Source organism: Chelonoidis abingdonii, chromosome 15 (assembly GCF_003597395.2).
Source record: "Chelonoidis abingdonii isolate Lonesome George chromosome 15, CheloAbing_2.0, whole genome shotgun sequence".
In the NCBI taxonomy this organism is placed as follows: domain Eukaryota; kingdom Metazoa; phylum Chordata; order Testudines; family Testudinidae; genus Chelonoidis; species Chelonoidis abingdonii.
The window spans coordinates 32,444,367-32,465,126 of record NC_133783.1 but is presented as its reverse complement, the minus strand read 5'-3'; the positions used below and the strand labels follow the sequence as shown (position 1 = coordinate 32,465,126).

General features: G+C 46.1%; 1 protein-coding gene across 4 annotated transcripts in view; it reads right to left on the bottom strand.

The window, feature by feature from the left end:
* Window positions 1-19,941, bottom strand: part of RPP30 (ribonuclease P/MRP subunit p30) — a 34,877-nt gene extending 14,936 nt beyond the window's left edge. For 2 of the 4 annotated variants that reach the window (XR_012657071.1, XM_032768778.2), the window contains exons 1-6: window positions 18,976-19,387; window positions 12,546-12,601; window positions 12,238-12,294; window positions 10,046-10,120; window positions 9,197-9,268; window positions 1,069-1,158 (exon numbers count right to left, since the gene is read on the bottom strand). Coding sequence is in view for 3 of the 4 variants with exons in the window: in XM_032768778.2 (XP_032624669.1) it covers window positions 1,069-1,158; window positions 9,197-9,268; window positions 10,046-10,120; window positions 12,238-12,294; window positions 12,546-12,601; window positions 18,976-19,348 (723 nt within the window). In the remaining variant the exon portion in view is untranslated. Of the gene's footprint in view, window positions 1-1,068; window positions 1,159-9,196; window positions 9,269-10,045; window positions 10,121-12,237; window positions 12,295-12,545; window positions 12,602-18,975 lie in introns of all 4 variants that reach the window. The other 2 variants (XM_032768777.2, XM_032768779.2) reach the window with 2 other exon arrangements.
* Window positions 19,942-20,760: the final 819 nt, after the last annotated feature.

Below are 20,760 nucleotides of genomic sequence, written 5' to 3'. Positions count from 1 at the left end.
AGGTTAGTGGGACTCGAGTCAGCTGACCCATGTCAGGGAACCCTGTGCTTGAGTGTCTACACTGCATTTTAACCCTAGGTTAAGGATCTTCTGACCCATGCTTGAACCTAAGGTTCTGGTATCCACACTGCAGTGCACAGACCTGAGTCAAAGTAACCCTATCCCAGAGCGCCTAGCGCCGCTTCTTCCCGCCCCACAATGTCAACATTCTAGGCCTAGGAATATGAGGCACTGTGGAAAAACGCTACTGCTCACCCTGTTTCCACACTGAGGTGGTGCCACTGATGCGACTCAGGTGCCCATAAGGAGCCCACGAGTACATAAACTTCATAACTAACTCCTGTGGTGGCTGTCTCAGCAGAATGGCTGCAGTTTGAGAAGGCTTTATACTGAGCTACCATCTAATCTGAGAACTGGGCTCTCTACCTCTAGGCTGAGTCACACTGGCGGGATAATGCCCATATACACCTGTTCCCAGGATAATTAGGACATCACTGTTCAGGGCTTTCAAACTACTGAAATGAAACATTGCAATTCTTAATTTTTAAAATAGGATGTTCAGCAAAGGTGTTTTTGTTTGGTTGGGGTTTTTTAAATTTATTTTTGCCTGTTTTGAAGTTTGACATAAAATGCAGATTTCAGAGGAAAAACACTCCCACCCTCAACAGCCTGGCTGCTGCTGGCTGCAGAGTGGTGAAGTGCATCCCTAGGGCTTGGTGTGCAGTGTGCTCCAGTGTACTCCATTCGCAACAGACTGCACCACAGATTGTTGGCATAGAGAGGGCTAAGGAAGCTGCCCCAGGGAACTCCGGGATACATCCAGAGGCCTTCTGGGATCTGAGTCAAGCGGGAGTTTTCTACACTATGACTATACTGAGGTCTCATCTGCGTAAGGCAGTGAAATCAGTGCCAGCCAATGGAATTGCTGAATCTTCGATACTGGATAAAAGAGTAAAAATCACCCTGTAGTACAAGAGCAAGAAAAAAACCACTCCGGTGGAAAACCTCAGCTGTGCTAGTATTATATACTGAGTTTAATAGCAGCAAATGATTTAGCTGCAAATTTACCATGTTAACAGGGGGTCTTCGGAAGTAGAATGGCAGCTTTTCTGTTACATTTATGCATATCAGATCCACATCTAGATTTGTGCAAGCGACCTACATCACAAAAATACAAACAGATAAGGCACCTTTAAGTGGGCTGCCAGCTTTAGACATGCAGACGTTTGCTATATCACAGATATATTAAAGACATTTCCAGCATAGTCTATGTTTTAAATCCAAGAGCTGTTCCACGGGGATACCAGCAAGACACTGCAACAGTGCCATGTGGATTTATTTATTTGTAAAGCACTTGGCCACGTTTAGGACAGCACTTTTTCCATTAAAATAAACAGATAGCTTAGCAGTGGGTATCGTCACTTTGCTCTCAGTTGGCTGTAAGACATCCCTTAAAGTGGGGTAAGCAAAGCGATCCACCCTTACCAGACACATTGCTAATACAGCAGAGCCTCCTTTTTTCAAATAAACCTCCCTCCCCACAGTTACTTCTCAAATCCTAGAGATATAATTCTTATTTGCTTTTAGGAAAAAGGATTTGGCCCAGGACAGCAGCGTTTCAGACACTGCTAAGTGACTGTGGTTTTGGGTGTCCAACATGAGACCCATTAAAGCAGCCTGATTTTCAGAAAGTGCTCAGCACTCACCTTCTGAGGGTCTCAAATTGGATGCCCAAAAGTCACTAATCACTTTTAAAATCTTGGCTCCAGGTTACTAGGGTACATCCTCACAATTTATGTTCTCTTTAAAAAGCGAAGAAAAGAGCTAAATGCGGCCAATGAACTGCCTAGAGACAGTTACCTCCCCTTGAGGGGACCACGTGATTTATACAGTTTCTCACACAAGACATTAATTGCATACACTGTCTTGTTCATGCTATATATGCATACACAGTAAAGATGATTATAGGGGACCAGATTTTCTGGTCCATCAAGGCCATTTTAAGGCTGGAAGCCATAAAGTGGCTGGAGATGGTCAGTGCAGAATTCCCTGTGTGTGTGTGTGAGGGGGAATTCCACACTGGCAGAAATAGCTCTAGCACAACCTGAACCAGCCAAAGAGCCCCCTCAATCCCTTCTCCCCACCACTATAAGGCAAGTAAGCATGTCAGGGTTTTCCAGGGCACAACACAGAGCTCGGCAGCTCCTAACGATGGAACTGCATGTGGTCCTCTGCAGCATCACTTCTCTACTCGGTTTGAGTACCACTTGGTTGGAATGGAGAATCTAGCCCATAAGTTATCACCAGGTATGCTGCAAAGCAGAACCCAACCTCCCCCCCATTTTCTGTTTCTCAATGAAGTTTTCAGTTCAAAAGTCACTTTTCGTTTTTTTGTTCTAAAATTAGCAACGTAGAGTCCTCCCTTCGTTCACTGAACACCCTGGCAAATTTTTTGGAGGTGCTTAACCATGTCTCATAAGACCAATAGCAGAGATGTAGCTTTCCCACATCCCTACCTACTAGCCTTGTATATCATCACTATTCCAGTCCTGTAAGGGGCTTACCAAAGTCCTCTGGGGAAGAGAGATTAGGAACACTAAGGTCTAAAGTGCTTCAGCAGGCCATCTTTATATATCATAAAGGAAATGACTAAACACTTGTGGTTTTGCTTCCTGGTCCCTTGAAGAAGGGATCTCTGTTAATTAGCCTGTGTCGGGGCGCACTAGACCCAAACTGGATGGGGAAGTGTCAACCCTATAGTATAGGTTGAGGAAGCCATGCCTCAACTCTACTGGGCATGCTACAAACGCACTAGTATAAAAGGCAGAAGTTCAGCTCACTTGAGGCAGACTGCCGGAGAGGAAGGACGCACGCTGTAGGCTCCAGCCAAAGCCCAAGGTCGTGGGAGCCGGAGACGCTGCAACCCAGGCAGACGCCAGGGGACCCAGGGAGGCCTCACAGAGTCTGGAGTCACCAGGTACAGCGCAGACCCCCTACCCCTACCCAGGCCGCCATCACACCCCTTTTTTGTGCGTGACTGACTGAGGACACTTGGCCTTACTGCTCTGCTAACAGGGGCAGATTACTGACTCTGACTGCTAGGCCTTACTGCCCTGCTGTCTGGGGGCGAATCCATTGACTTTGGCTGCTAGGCCTTACTGCCCTGCTGACTGGGGCGAACCTGGTGACTGTGACCAGTAGGCATTACTGCCCAGCTAACAGTGGCAAAGCTATTGACTTTAGTCACTGGGCTTTACTGCCCTGCTCACTGAGGCGAATCTGTGAACTTTGCCACTAGGTCTTATTGCTCTGCTAATAGTATAGTATATTGGCTTTTGCCACAGAGACATAAACATGAGCTACTTACACCCTGCCCCTACATCTTAAGTGGGAACGGGCATACACAACCCTGTCACACAGCCCACATTGCTCTAATGCAAGAGTCTCCAAAGCACAATTGTTTTACACCATGTACAAATGATTCCTAGATATACTGAAGAGGGGTTTGAGGAATATTGGCATTCCAAAATGTATGCCCTATTTACCCTTCGTTTCAAACCAAGTTTGATAAATAATGTTCGAAATCAGTTTAACTGCAGTTCCAGCTTAACAGATTTCCAACCAGCTGGCTATACTATCAGACACCCATTTAGCTGGAATGCTGTTTAAACTGATTTTAAGTATGGTTCTTTGATCCAAGTATGGACAGAGCCTTAACCTATTTTTATCCCCTTCCTTATCTACAGTCTAATGCTATCAACTGGAAAGACTGGCAACTCATGGGACATCTACAAGAAATCACAGTCTTCATTTTGGATTCTTTTTGGCTACTTACAAACTTTCTTTGATATTTAAAATGTCATCCTAGCCATTCCTGTTATCAAGATACTGACAAAGAGCCAAGGAGTTAGTGAATTTAATGTGTAAATGTTGACTGTGAGCACAAACAACGTCCTCATTGGGCTTTGAATCATCCCCTACATGGGACAGCAGCAAGGGCACAGGAACTGGAGACAGAAAGACACAAACAAGTGAATGAAAACAAAGGATCAGTCCACATCGCAATAAAACACTCATGGCTGGCCTGTTTCAGCTGACATGGGATTGCAGGGCGCAGGCTACGGGGCTATAAAACTGAAGCTCCTAAATGTCTATACTGCAGTTTTATAACCCTGCAGCCCAAGCCAGCTGACACGGGCTAACTACGTGTGTTGTATTGCAGTACAGACATACCCAAAAATACAAGACAGAAGTTTCAGCAGATGATGTGTTGTGGGATGACAGAGAACCAGACTTTCTCTGCACCTGAGCAGGTTAGGAAAACATCTATTCCATGTCACGAATTTGCCACAATTGAAGGGAGAACTGTTTAAATTCAAGAATACCAGCTGGACTCCCAGTGATTAGGAGCTGTCACAAGGAACAAAAAAGGAAAAGTCAAACTAAATAGAAGAAAGAAGCATGTTTAAAGGGAGAATTCCTAAATTGTCAAGAAAGTTGGAACATTTGCTGAGATTCACTCTACTCTAGTAACTGCTCAGTCTTTGGATCAACCAGGCAAGTCACACCGAGTGATTGCCCAAACTTTAAAAAGAAAAAAAATACATGGAGTCCTGTCACTACAGCTCAGATCATGCACCCTCAATGGAGACAACAGCATCACCTAGTGGACACATTGGTGTTGGCAGTAAAATAAATGAGTTATCCCTTGAAATTCTCAAAGACAAAAGAGCTTACACTTTGGCAAAGTGATATTTTACTGACGAAGCCAATAAGATTTAAATGTTGACATCTGAAGGAGATGCGTCAAAGGAAGATCAGGTACATGCTAGGGAAATACGACCTACCTATTAACTTATTTAACAATTACCAGGACATTCAGGCTCTAAAGAATAATATATTGCTCTAATTTCTTGTGTAGACTGAACATTCCAGTTCCAGTTGTTTTACACTGTTACCAGTACCTCCTGGAAAGATCTTGAGCAACCTTAGGATAAAATAAATAGAATCACAGGACTGGAAGGGACCTCGATAGGTGATCTAGTCCAATCCCCTGCATTGATGCAGGACTAAGGATTATCTAGACCAGTGGTTTTCAAATTGGGGTTCACATACCCCTAGGGGCACATGAGCTCTCATGGGGGGTAGGTGAGAAAAATCCTTTAACAGTGGACAACGCGCTTTATTTAGTAAGACTTGGCAATTTAATCAATGTTTAATCTCCATTCAATTAAAATTGAAGCTGCACTGGTGCAAATTTCCTTTCTGCTGTGTGACTCAGAATCAGAAGTTTTCAAACTGTGGGGTGTGCCCCTCTAGAACAAGGGTGGGCAAACTACAGCCTGCTAGCCGTTTTAAGCTGGCCCGCGACCCACTGACGAGTGAGGTCTGGGGCTTGTCCTGCCCTGGCGCTCCAGTCGGGGCGCTGGGTTGGGAGCCGCACTACGTGGCTTGGCTCCGCTTCGGTGCTGCAGCCGGAACGCTGGGTTGGGGGCTGCACCTCTGTCCCATCCCTAATCCCCCTCCTGCCCACTGACCCCCTCACTCCCATCCCAGATCACCCTCCTATACCCCAAACTCCTCATCTCCAGCCCCACCCCAGAGCCCTCACCCCCTCCCGCACCCCAACCCCAATTTCGTGAGCATTCATGGCCCGCCATACAATTTCTATTCCCCGATGTGGCCCTCGGGCCAAAAAGTTTGCCCACCCCTGCCCTAGAGGGACAAGGAGGAATGTTCACAGGGGCAGGGCTTGGGGAGGGAGCTCTACCTCACCTCATGGGGCCACCCAGTCTATCTGGTTGGGGGAGAGGGGGGTGGGAGGTTGCAACCAAAAACTGTAACTCAAGGGGGCGAGAGGGCCTTTCAGCTCAAAAACTTTGAGAACCGCCACTCCCATCCCCATCTCGAACATTCCTTAGAACCCCCAGGGGGGCACACAGTTTGAAAACCTCTAGAAGCTGTTGTTAAATGGAAGGCAGAACCCCCGCACATGTCATTTCTGACCATCTCAGATGGGAGTACGTGATAGACTACATTATTTGGACAGCAGTATGCAGCCAAAAAATTTTGAAAACCACTGATCTGGACCAGCCCTCACAGGTGTTTGCCTAACCTGTTCCTAATCTCCAATGATGGATGGAGATTCCACAACCTCCCTAGGTAATTGGTTTCAGTGTTTAACTACCCTTAAAGTTAGGAATTTTTCCTAACCTATATCTCCCTTCTTGCAGATTTTTTCTGAGGTCATTTGCATCTTTCAAAACCTAAAAACAGAAAGAGGAAGACATTCCAAGGCACCTCAGAAAACTATTCAAAAAGAGGAACATTAATATAAAAGAAAAATCAGTCAAATGGGAGTTTTCTTAAACTACAGTTGTTATAAGAAAGATTTAAGATTACTATGGCTGAAAGATATTAGAAAAAATATCTTTCAGTGTGTTTACTTTGTATAGTCAAATTCTACCTCTGTCAGTTTCCTGCACATATGGGTCTTTCACAAGGCAGGGGTAAACAATTTTTTTTTTTTTTTTTTTAAGCAGGGAAGTTTGATAGTTAAACTACAAAAATAGGCTGGGGAAGCAGGGGCATACAGTGGCAGCTGTAGTAACAGAAAATAGTTTTCAGCCATTTTTTTAAATAGACTTCATTCCAAATTGGCAGACTTCCTTTGAAAGTGAATACTGGCATTCCCATCAAGTGATTTGCTATGCTAGCTGCTAGTCCATCATCTCCCACATTAAAGATCAGTTTGTTCACTGTCAGCCAGACTAGCAAAAGCAGACGGTTACTTGCTACTCATGCCTGGAATTCCACAGTTAACAGAGAAGCTAATGAGTTTTCAATCAATGGATACACATGACAATTTTATGCATGCAAAATATTTTGACAAATGCCAGGTTGTGTCAGACCATCAGCCTGATTGGGGCACTCACACCAGCTATGCAAATATCGCACATTTCAACACCTTGTGCACGAGACACAGGAGGGAGCGAATGTCTACTACCTGACCAGTTAATCCGGAAACCACCCTGCATTAGACAGTGCTTTAGAATCGATAGTTTTCTGGCTGTGATGTTTGTTCAAGATATATTGACAAAGAAACAGTACAACTTGGTGTGCAGTGGAATGCTCAGTAACCACTGGAGTCTGACTGCACATTAACTGTATTTCCACAGCAACTGTAAAATGCTTAAAAACATGATGGTCAGAAAATTCAGCTGATCAAAAAGCTGAACCTCCTCCTGTCTGACAGAATGACTCTGAAAAGATATGGTACTGCGAGGGGAAAATGTAATTTCTACTACTAATTATTTGTATTACCGTAGTGCCTAGGAGCCCTCATCATGGACCAGAAGCTGACCATGCTAGGTGCTGTACAAACAAAGACAATCCCTGCCTCAGAGAGCTCACAATCTAAGTAGAAGATAAGAGACAACAGATGAATACATGCAGACAGATGGGGCAGGACAAGGAAACACTGAACACTATTGGTCAGCATGATAGGCTGTGGTTTCAGGTCACTAGTGGCCTAAGCATGGTCAAGTTTTCTGTAGGCTTCACAGCACAGGTGAGTTGTAAGGGGGTATTTTGATGAGGGTAATGAAGTGGTTTTGCAGATGTTTACAAGGAGCCCCTCTCAAGCCTGAGGAGATGGAGGGAAAAAACCCACAAATGTGCTTGTCTGAAAATTAAACAAAAGGGAGATGGAGGCTGGCACTGTGAGCCAATCAGAGGCAGGGAAAAACCTCTTGATACTCAGTGAGAGATGATAGGTAGGGTGAATGTCATCTTACTGGATAAGAGCAGAACAAATTTTCTCGGTCAAGTACAAAAACTGAACCACATTAGGTCATAGTCAAACACACAAAACTGCCTGCATAAGTTGACAGGAATAACAATACCATTTTTAAAGAGTATAAAATAGCTGTATTTTGAGTGATAACCAATATGAGAAGCAAGCCTTATTTAACTGCCACTAAAAGGCTCTTGAATATACATTACAGAAAGACTAAACCACAAGATTAATCTTTCTCAGCAGTATGATGTGGAGCCCTTTCACTGTGATAGTTTGTAGTGTCCAAAACATCTGTTTAAAATACACCTCTACCTTGATATAACGTGGTCCAATATAACACAAATTCGGATATAACGTGGCAAAGCAGTGCTCCGGGGGGCGGGGGGTGAGGCTGCGCACTCCGGTGGATCAAAGCAAGTTGGATATAACGTGGTTTCACCTATAACGCGAGGACACCGTTATATCGAGGTAAAGGTGTATAATAAGAAGATTTCTGTGTAGCAACACATTCAGAGACTGAATCTTCACCCGTGTCATGGGAACAGAGTTAACCTGAAAGTTTGTTTTGAACTATCACACTAACTTTTGTGTTCAAGAAAACTACAACTTTCCTTTAAATATTTTTCTCTTCTTAAATGCTTTTGCCTGGGCTTACTTCATTTCCTGCAGCTTCAGTGCTGCCCTTGGCAGCCAAAGGGAAAGCTACACACAAATACTTTATAAGAAAAAAACAAGGTTTTGCAAGAGCAAGCTTTCTCCTCCTACATTTGGCAAAAGCTAGTCTCAATGCCTAGGAAGACTTTTTTAAAATGGAAACATTTGATTTAGGAAAATACATTCTACATGTGCAGAGACTATAGAAGCAAAGCTGTGTCCTGCCCTACCCTCCTCCACCTGTATTTTTTTTTTTTTTTTTTAAACAAAACGATTGGCTGCTATTTTCATATGGCTTTTCAGTAACAGATCTCAGACTTTTTTTGTGGGAGGGCGGGTGTTAGGTCAGTGAGAGAGTCACCCACAAAACCCCACTGCTCAAACATTTAAATCTTACACTCCTTCAGTCATCACAAAGCATCATTTCAACAGAGTTCTAAAACAATTCCTATTAAGCCAAACACCTAATGACCTGAAGAAGGTGTTCAAATTTGGAAAGTCAAATGGTTTGAGACAAACTTTCTGAACGCAGGCAGCTTAACATGGGTAATGGATGCTTTTCTCTCACTGCCACTTGGTGTGCTTTTTCTGCCTTGCACGCTACTAAGTTTGAGATGAAATCCAAGCAGAACACTTATCTAATACAACCCAAAGTACTAAACATTATTCCAGCATTGGCAGTTACGATCACAAATGGATTCTCAGATGCATCGAGAGAGGATATATATATGTATACATACTTACATGAAACAGTTTCTCCGTCTTTGGAAACACTGCTATGATGTCATACAATCTTATATTTGTAGATGTTGACCTCTGACAAAAAAGGAAAAAAAAAAATCACACTAATTTATGGAAGATGCTAAAGATATGTATCATGAAAATTGCCAAAACAACTACTAACAGAAGACACGCTTCTCCCATTGTGAGTTGTAAAACCAAACCACTCCTATTAAGGCTCTATTAGCAGCCCTATCTGCTGACAGTAATTCACCACAGTCATTATTTTCATGCTCATTCTACACAATAAGTAAAGCACTAGCGACTGTTTGCTTTGCAAGCCACACACGTCCTACTTTATCACTTACATTTTCTAAGTCCTCCCCTCGCCCAAGTTATTAGAACACCCAGCAAAACTCCCTGCAGCCTCAGGGGGGAGGAGGAGGGAGGGATAGTTATCCTGGAGTTCAAGTTTAAAAAAATTAAACAAACGAATTCAGTATCAGCTCTATTGTCATATTTTTAAAATCTGAACTCAAGTTCTAGAGATGGGGTGATGATTTCATGTTTTAAAACTTCTTCCCCCACCTTATCACACGGGTTGGTAGCAGCACTTTACCTGAAGCCTTCAGGCATGGGAACAGAACACTGATTTCTCATGGCAGCATGTTACACCATTAGTAAACCACCAGTGCAGAGCACATCCCAGTTTTATAAACTGACATCTTCAGAGAGTGATGCAATCGTAAGGAGACATTATAAATCAGCAAATTAGTGCAGCATTTATTGTGAAATCCATAAAATTTCAAAAATAACATTTTACTATGAAGAGAAAATACAACTTACAAAATAAATACATTTTAAAGCACTTACCAATACATTGCAGTGAGAAGGATCCGAAACTACAAGTGTTAGTCTGGTTACAATTTTAATTGGTTTGGATTTTCCCTGTAAGCAAAATAAACCATCAAAGAGACTGTTGAAAAAAGTATAAAGCAAAAATCTAGCTAATAGATTTTCATGCCTATTACTATATAGAGAGAGTGATGCTTTGTTTATATTTTTGACTATACCAATTTTCTGATTACTTCTAAACATACTCTTCATATTTTTGCCTTTCTAATTTTAATGCTTTGCTTCTGTACTTTTTTGGTACATTTCTGCTCCTCAGAAATAGTGGCTTTTCTTGTATTTCTTTGACATCTGTTTTTGCTTTAAACAAACAAACAAAAAAATCAACACAGAAGAGTAACAACACATTTAATTGCGTTACCGCTACTGTTCTCTAATCAAACAATAAGGGCACTACAAATGCAGTTTTAAAATTGAAGTCCATTTTTATATGTAATTTTAACAGTTTGCAGGAGATAATGCTGTCCACTTCTTGTTTACAATGTCACCTGAAAGTGAGAACAGGCATTTGCATGGCACTGTTATAGCTTGCACGGCAATATATTTACGTGCCAGATGCGCTAAAAATTTGTATGTTCCTTGATGCTTCAACCGCCATTCCTGAGGACAGGTGTCTATGCTGACGACGGGTTCTGCTCAATAATGATCCAAAGCAGTTTGGACTGACGCATATTAATTTTCCATTATCTGAGTCAGATGCCACCAGCAGAAAATTGATTGTCTTTTTTGGTGGTTTGGGTTCTGTAGTTTCCACATCAAAGTGTTGCTCTTTTAAGACTTCTGAAAGTATGCTCCACACCTCATCCCTCTCAGATTTTGAAAGGCACTTCAGATTCTTAAATCTTGGGTCGAGTGCTGTAGCTATGTTTAGAAATCTCACATTGGTACCTTCTTTGTATTTGTCAAATTTGCAGTGAAAGCGTTCTTAAAATGAACAACATGTGGTGGATCATCATCCGAGACTGCTATAACATGAAATATATGCCAAAATGTGGGTAAAATTGAGCAGGGGACATACAATTCTCCCTCAAGGAGCTCAGTCACAAATTTAATTAACACATTTTTTTAAATGAGCATCATCAGCATGGAAGCATGTCCTCTGGAATGACGCCCGAAGCAAGAAGAGGCATATGACTCTTTAGTGCATCTGGCACGTAAATATCTTGCCATACCAGCGACAACAGTGCCATGCAAATGCCTGTTCTCACTTTCAGGTGACACTGTAATTAAGAAGTGGACAGCATTATCCCCGGTAAATGTAAACAAACTTGTTTCTCTTAGTGATTGGCTGAATGTGAAGTAGGACTGAGTGGACTTGTAAGCTCTAAAATTTATATTGTTTTTTGACTGCAGTTATGTAACAAAAACCCCTACATTTATAAGTTGCACTTTCATGATAAAGAGATTGCACTACTGTACAATACTATTTCTTTTATCATTTTTACAGTGCAAACATTTGTAATAAAAATAATAATATAAACTAAGCACTGTACACTTTGTATTCTGTGCTGTAATTTAAATCAATATATTTGAAAGTGTAGAAAAACATCCAAAAATATTTAATAAATTTCATTTGGTATTTTACAGTTTAACCGTGAGATTCAATCGCGATTAATTTTTTTGAGTTAATCACGATTAATCGACAGCCCTAGTTAAGATTTTGTCAAGTTATTTTTAGTAGAAGTCAGGGGCAGGTCATGGGCAATACACAAAAATTCATGGGAGCCATGACTGTCCATGACTTTTAATAAAAATAGTGGGGGGGGGGGAAGGCTTGAGGAAGGAATGACACCTGGATCCACATGGTGGGGGAGGGACTGACAGCCCCAGCAACACTGGAGGGGCACAGTTTCGGCTCCAGAAAATGCCAAAGCTGCAGGGTGGGTGCACACAGCAGAGGAGCCAGCCCCAGCCGAAGCCATGGGGGTGGCACAGTCCCGGCCCAAAGGTGCAGGAGGAAGGGGGGGAACAGGGACGCGCACAGCCCTATCCCCGGCCGAAGCTGCAGGGGGATAGGAGGAGTGAGCACAGCCCTGACCGGCTGAAGCCGAAGTCATGGAGCTCCAGTAAAGTCACAATTTAATCACAAAGGTCAGTCACGGATTCTGTATCCTTAACTATCATCTGCAGGTGGAATTTAAACTCTAACATACCTGTACAATAGGCAAAGATGGAAACAGTTCTGAAGGAGATATTGGTTTGACAATCTCCTGAAAAAAATAAACAAAAATACCACAATTACAATATATTAAACATGGGGGATAAAAAAATGTAGTCCCAAACTGTACAGCTTCTCAATAGATGGGGTTACAAAATGGTAGTTTAGTCATGTACTGAAGGATCCTGTAATTCCCTAACTTGCTTTCTTCTTAGATCACTCATCTAGATGTATGCAAAGTTATGAACTTATTACTAAGTACAAATAAAGAAAACAAGAATAAATATTGAAACAGAGTCCTACCTGTTTCTTTTCTTTGAAATCAATGACATGGTTAATAGCAACAGTTGAATATCCCACTAGAAAAAGTAAACATATGGTAAGGTTTTTTTGTCCAATTTACTATTTAATAGAACTTAATCAGAAGAGAAAGATTTAAGATGAGCAATTAAACTCCACACATCATTTACAAATCTGAAAGGTTTCTTTGTGTAATAATTTGAGATTTCTGAAAACAGAAAATCAGTAGGAGACATGATGCCTTAATTTTTTTCCCCCTTTAAATACATGAAGAATTATGGTCCCAGTCCTACAAACAATTATGCAAATACTGAATTGTAAAAACACAAGTAATCCCATAAAGTCAATGGGACTACTTGCTCCTTAACAGTAGAGTACATGCACAAGTGCTCATAGGACCAGTGCCTAAAGGTATGTCTCTATACAGAAGGAAAAAACAAAACAAAACAAAACGACAAAAACACCCCGCTGCAGAGTCTCAGGGTATGTCTACACTACAATTAGACACCTACAGCTCACCTGTGCCAGCTGACTTGGGCCATGTCTACACTTACATGGCTATGCCGCTGTAAGATTGCTCATGTAGGCGCGTTATGCTGACAGCAGAGAGCTCTCCTGCCTACATCATAAAACGAGGTCAATGAGTGGTGGTACCTATAGGGCTTGGCTACACTGGCACTTTATACCGCAATGAAGCCTCCCAGGGCATTCTACCTTACTCCCCGTCCACACTGGCAAGGCACGTAGAGTGCTCCGACTCCCTGGCTGGAACACTTCTGGTACTCCACCTCCCCGAGAGGTGTTTTGGGTGAGACACTTCAGGGTCAGTGTAAACAGGGAGTTAAGTTACTGTGCTCTGATTGACCTCTGGAAAAGCTCCATAATCTCCTTAAACCAGTGGCCTCTCTTCTCTTTGTTGTGAAACTGGCTGAGGAAAGCGGAAGTGCCTTTTCAGAGCTCTGTTTCAGACATCCGCTGCTTATCTGCAACAGGGCAAAGCAAATGTTTACTATGGCCTTGGCTACATTTGCACATTATAGCACAATAAAGCCACCAGCAGCACTCTGCCTCACTCCCTGTTCACACTGGCAAGGCACGTAGAGCACTCTGACTCCACGGCTGGAGCACTCCTGGTACCCCACCTCCCTGAGAGGAATAATGCTTGTTGCGCTCTCGCTGGAGTGCTGCAGCGCCAGTGTGGACATGTAATACACTCTGACTGGCTTCCGGAAGTGTCCCACAATGCCTGTTCTAGCCACTCTGGTCATCACTTTTGAAATCTGCTGCCTTGATTAAGCGTCAGACCCGCCCTTTACATTCTCTGGGAATTTTGAAAATCCCCTTCCTGTCTGCTCAGCCAGGCACGGAGTGCTCTCAGCGCACCTTTCCAGGTGGCCATGCCTCCACGTGCCAGGCAATCCCCAGTATGGAGCAATGGCGAGGTGCTGGACCTCATCAGTGTTTAGGGGAAGGAAGGTGTCCAGTCCCAACTGTGCTCTAGACATAGGAATTACAATACCTTCGGGCAGATATCAAGGGATATGATGGAAAGGAGCCATGACCGAGACATGGTGCAGTGTTGGGTTAAAGTGACGGAGCTGTGGAATGCCTACTGCAAAGCCTGCGAGGCAAACGGCCGCTCTGGTGCTGCCCCCATGACCTGCAAATTCTACAAAGGGCTGGACACAATACATGGGGACGATCCCACCTCCACTGCAACGACCACCATGGACACTTCCGAGCCCAGCATAGCAAGGAGGGTGGGAGGAGGAGGAGAAGGAAAGTGCGGGTGATGGTGCTGAGGTGGGGGAAGACACCCCAGAATCCCTAAATGCATGCAGCCAGGAGCTCTTCTTGAGCCAGGAGAAGGCAGCCAGTCACGAAAGGGGAAGGACGAACAAGAGAGGAAGTTCCTGGTAAGCAGCTTTCTTTTCGGGAAGGAAGTTTTTACGTACGGGCTCTTTGGGTGAGGAGAGGGGACCATTGCTGCACACAGGCAAGCCGCGAATGGGCCAGGACAGAAGCCGCATTGTAGGAGAAGACCCTCCCTTGCTTCCCTAGCCACCATCAGCAGTAAGATATCTTCCAGGACGAACTACTGTGGAGAATGTTGGGACAGTGTTCAGTGTAGGTGCCCTCTGCAGCTGTTGGCTCTCCCCAAGGCACAGAAACCCAGAGGACAGTACAGCCATGAAACAAACAGTCCCCATGGACCCTGTGCTTACTCACCAATTCTGGGGCTCCCGTGGGTTATGTGCGCTCGCTTTGAGACAGGCAAAGTATGGTTTTTGTGATTGCCCTCCTTAAGTGTGGGGGAATCATTGCTCTATCTGGTGTGTACAATGCTGCCTCTGTTAAGTGTTGCATTTTGCCTGTCTAGGTGCAATCTTGAGATCTCAGCCGTCATTCTTATCACCGGCTGACAGACTGAGAAGACTCTGGAAGAGGCCGCGTAAAAGCAAAGAAGACACGCTGCATGAAGTCATGCAGCAGTTGTAAATGAGAATCGAAAGGCACAGAAGTGGAGAGAGAGCGAAAGAAGGATCCACCAGTGGCAAAGCACGTAACGGCTGATTAGCATAACGGAGCGCCAAGCAGATTCTACCCAGGCTCTCATCACTATGCAGGTGGAACACTACCGCGCTCACGGCCCACCTCCCCTCGCACACAGCCCTTGTCCCAAAACTCCTCCCTTTGTGCCCTCATGTCACTTCCAACCCACTTTCCCCAACATCCGGGTTCTTACCGCCCCCAGCTGCCTCCTACACCCGTAGCTTCACCACCCACCCATGAAAACTATGACCCTTATCCACTGCACTCAACCACCCTCAACATGCCTTATAGCCACCCTGAAGTGCAGCACTCACTGCACAGCACTCCAGACAGGATTCGAGAGTATGAAATCAGGACATACTCAAGCTTATGAGTGAACCGATCCCCACCCCACCCGGTTGCCCTTTTGGTATTTCTGTGTTACTTTGGTTTTTTTCAATAAATGAATTCTCTTTTCGATAAATGCAGTTTTTTTTTTACTTTGACTACATACTTTATTAGTGCATAAAGCAAAATCTACCTTAGCCCAGGAAAGCAACAAGCCTTGCAAGTCAGTGTACCAAACACAGCCACTACACTTAACTCCCATGCAGAGCACCAGACATTACTGGTGGCTTTCAGCCTCAAATTGCTCCCTCAAGGCATCCCTAATCCTTGCAGCCCCACGCTGGGCCCCTCTAATAGCCCAGCTCTCTGGCTGTGCAAATTCAGCCTACAGGTGTTGAACCTCCGAGGCCCATGCCTGAGTGAAGCTTTTATCCTTCCCTTCACAAATATTATGGAGGGTACAGATGCAGATATAACTGCAGGGATGCTGTCTTCGACCAAGTCCAGCTTCCCATAAAGAGAGCACCAGGGGCCCTTCAAATGACCAAAAGCACACTCCAGAGTCATTTGACAATGGCTCAGCCTGTAGTTGAACCATTCCTGGCTGCTGTCCAGGCTCCCTGTGTAGCGTTTCACGAGCCATGGCATTAAAGAGTAAGTGGGGTCTCCAAGGATCACAATGGGCATTTCAACGTCCCCTACAGTGATCCTCTGGTCTGGGAAAAAAGTCCCGTCTTGCAGCTTCTTGAACAGGCCAGTGTTTCGAAAGATGCATGCATCATGCACCCTTCCAGGCCAGCCTGCGTTAATGTCAATGAAATGACCATGGTGATCCACAAGCGCCTGGAGAACCATGGAGAAATACCCCTTTTCGTTAACGTACTCGGAGGCTAGGTGGGCTGGTGTCAGAATAGGGATATGCGTCCCATCTATTGCCCCTCCACAGTTAGGGAAACCTATTTATTCAAAGTCAGCCACAATGTCATGCACGTTACCCAGAGTCATGGTTCTTCTGAGCAGGATGCCATTAATGGCCCTGCAAACTTGCATCAACACAATTCCAGCTGTCGACTTTCCCACTCCAAACTGGTTAGCGACCGATTGGTAGCTGTCTGGAGTTGCCATCTTGCAGACTGCAATAGCCACCTGCTGCTCCACCGGCAGGGCAGCTCTCAATCTCATGCCCTGGCACCGCAGGGTGGGGGTGAGCTCAGCACACAGTTCCATGAAAGTGGCTTTTCTCATCCAAAGTTCTGCAGCCACTGATCGTCACCCCAGACTTGCAGGATGATGTGATCCCACCACTTAGTGCTTGTTTCCTGAGCCCAAAAGCGGTGTTCCATAGTGGAGAGCATGCCCATGAATGAGACAAGCAATTTCATGTTGTATGCGTTAGGCAACTTGATATCATTGTTGGACTCCTCACTGTCACTTTGGATTTTAAGCAGTAACTCGACTGCCAAATGAGATGTGCTGGCGAGACTCGTCAGCATGGTTCCGCAGCAGTTCGGGCTCCATTCACGCAGACCAAAAGGGAAGACAAAGCACGCTCTGCACAGAAACTGTTGAAAGATGGCTCCAAATGTGGACAGAAACACAGAGATTGCTGGGATGCGAAGCGATGCATCACGGGGCACTGGGACAGGATCCAGAATGCCCTGCACCCCATGCCCCGTTCCCACAAGCCACAGCACCAGAATGAGAAGAGGTGCTCTCTGGGATAGGTGCCCATAAAGCACTGCTCCAAATGCGGCTTCAAGTGCCACGAATGTGGCCACGCCAGTGCACTTGCAGCTGTCAGTGTGGACAGACTGAAGCGCTTTCCCTGGTGTGCTCTCCGAAAGCGGGTTTAACCCAAAGCGCTCTACATCTGCAACTGTAGCCATGGCCTGAGTGAGCGAGAGGCAGGGGGACTAGGGGGATCTGAACTTACAAGACAGCATGCTGATACGCTCTCAGCACCCCAAAAACCCACTCTCTCTCTTCCCCCACATACAAACTACACACTCTACCCCACACCCCTCATTTGAAAAGCACGTTGCAGCCACTTGAATGCTGGGATAGCTGCCTGTAATCCGCCGCTCCCAATGCCACTGCAAATGTGGCCACACCAGTGCGCTTGTAGCTGTCAGTGTGGACAGACTGGCACGCTTTCCCTAGTGTGCTCTCCGAAGGCTGGTTTAACCCAAAGTGCTCTACCGCTGCAAGTGTAGCCAAGCCCTATGTCACGAGCGCTTATGCTGGCAAAACTTATGTCACTCAGGTGGGTGTTTTTTTCACACCCCAGGTGACAAAAGTTTTGCTGATATAAGTGCTAGTGTAGACATGACCTTGGACTCATGGGGCTCAGGCTAAGGGGCTGTTTAATTGCAGTGTAGACATTGGGCTCAGGCTTCCTGAGCCCTGGGACCCTCCCACCTCACAGGGTCCTACGATCCAACCTGAGCCTGAATGTCTACACCACGACAATTAAAGAGTCCTGAGTCTGAGTCAACTGGCACAGGCCAGCCACATATTTTTGTGTGGTGCAGACATACAATCAGAGCCCAGGTCAACTGACTCAGGCTCCGGTTGCAAGGCTAAAAAATAGCAGTGTAAACATTCTGAAACCCAGTGAGACCCTCCTCGTCACTGGGGGTCCAGTCTGAGCTAGGAAAGCTACATAGCAAAAAGTCCCAACTCCCAGGGTGGATAGTATTACAGTGAACTTTTACTAGCAGTAGTGCACATCTGCCACGATAGAAAGGGAACACGTACACTGGCTTATTCATTGGACCTATCATAATAGTTAGCCATGTTATCTTTCCAGCCTCAATGCACAGGAGAGTAAAAAATGTATTGCATGATGTGATGCAAACAGAAGAACTTAAAACTAGCCAGTAAAACTTATTTTGTTAAGAATGCCCGACGATGCAGAGTTTGTTTGCTAAACACAGCATTACCAACGGTGCTTGGACAAACAGAGACACACAAAAAATGTAACATGAGGATGGCTTTCAAATTAGGAGATTTAAACCCCCCTAAAATCACATTCAGTTTCAGTCCAGGGATCTAGTCGAAAGGGAGACTGGAAAACCATGTTCTCTGAGTCTAAAGCAGGTCCCTGCAATGCAGAGAGCACAGGTGGATGGCACAGTTTCAAGCGAGCGTCCCAGGCTCTGGGAACCAGGTTGACTTGGCAGGCCGATTCCGCACCCACTTCCCGAGACAGTCACTGCCCCCAGTGAAACTGGTGCTACCAGCACAAAGCACACGGCTTCCTACCAACAAGGGGAAGAAGACGGAACAACAGCACTCTCCGCACTCCGGCTCCACCCCGCAGGGCGGGACCAACAGCTCCGTACCTAGGAAAGGGGCATCCCTCGCACGCACGCTGCAGCCGGAGGGTGCCCAGCAGTCCAGCTCTTGCAGCAGGAGTCACAACCGCTCCCGTGAGCTCAGCGCTGCTCGGCGCTACCCACCCCGAGCCCCGCACCGCTCAGGCCTGACAGGCTGGGAGAGCTGCGCGGACCCCGCCCAGCGCCCCAGGCGAGGTAGGGCGGTCGCTACTCACGGTGCGCGGCGGCCTCCAGCAAACTCTGCAGCGACTTCCTCTCCGGCGCGCCCGCGACGTTCAGATCCGCAAACACAGCAGCCATGCTGAACCTACGTGGCACCAGCCGCCTAAGAGCTGCAGCACTGCGCGTGCGCCTCAGACCCGGCTCCGCCCAAGGCATGCTGGGAGTTGTAGTTTGGTGGCGGCACCCTGCCAGGCTCCCGCGCCGTTGTGCTGCTGTGGCGGTGCATCCGCTCCCCCTTCCCTGCCCAGCCAGCCAGCAGCGCATGGCGAGTGACACCGACACTGAGCGCAAGGCCCCGCGCGCGGTGGCCACGGCGGCCCCCGGACTCTCCCAGCTGCACCCAGAGCAGTGGCAGGTTCCCCACATTGCAAACGCCGGCTCCGCTCCCCGGACGCCGCACTGACTGCGAGCCCTGCTCGGCGCCCATCTCACGCGCACAGCGCTTACCACCCTGGGCGTAGCCAGCCCGGGCGAGGGGCTGTCAGCCTCCCGGCACAGCCCCGGCCAGGAGAGCGGAGCCCGTGTGAGAGAGCACCAGGGAGAACGTGCGGCAAAATGTCTCAAGTGGAGACAGCATCCGCCGCAGGCACCAGCGTGCGGAGCCCAGGGGCAGCTTTCTGTGGGCAAGGGACAGCACCTACGTTAATGCTGCTTCCTGCCCCTACCTGGGGATGCGAGCCCTGGCGTCGGGATGCTGAACCCCCAGTGCCTCAACTGCAGAGGCACATTTCAAAGGTGAATCTCAGAGTTTCTGAACCCCTCAGGCCCCCTCCACGGATGTCTCCCCAGGAGGGGATAACCTGGCTCTTAGCTACATTGTAGCTTGGTATATAAATATCTTGTGGCGGTGGAATCTTTTTCCGAAACAAAGTTGAAACAGAAGACCTGGTGGTTGGCCCCTTGTTTGCTGGAGAGAACAGCACTGTAGCCACTAGGTGGAGCAGCTATATTAAACTGAATGATTACCAATGAAATTATTTAAGGCACCAATGGAGCATTGACAATCACAAGAAAAGGGGGAAATGGGGTTTTAAGACTCCTCAGTTTCTGGCCACGTCTACACTATGGGATAATATCGAATTAGCTAAAATCGGTTTTATAAAACTGATATTATAAATTCGATTTCATGCGGCCACACTAGGCACAGTAATTTGGCGTTGTGCGTCCATGGTCCGAGGCTAACGTCGATTTTCTGAAGCGTTGCATTGTGGGTAGCTCTTCCGTAGCTATCCCATAGTTCCGCAGTCTCCCCGCCCTTGGAATTCTGGGTTGAATCATTATTGTCACGGGTGGTTCTGGGTAAATGTCGTCAGTCATTCCTTCCTCCGGGAAAAACATCAGCTGACAATCCTTTCGCGCCGTTTTTCCCTGGATTGCCCTGGCAGACGCCATAGCACAGGCAACCATGGAGCCCGATTCAGCTTTTTTTTTTTCCGGCACGTATGTGTACTGGATGCCGCGGACAGAGAGGCGATACTCCAGCGCTACACAGCAGCATTCACTTGCTTTTGCAATGATAGCAGAGATGGTTACCAGTTGTTCTGTACCGTCTACTGCCGGAGAAAACTGGCAATGAAATGACGGTTATCTCTCCTCCTCTGTACTGTCCGCTGCTATCATGAGTGCCCCTGGCTGAAATTCGGCCGGGGCGCAACGCAAAAGCAAAATTGGGATTGACTCCTTGGGCCGAGTCAATCCCTCCCTTATGGTTTCTAAAAAATAGAGTCAGTCCTGCCTAGAATAAGGGGCAAGTGTATTAGAGGACCAGTGTATCAGAG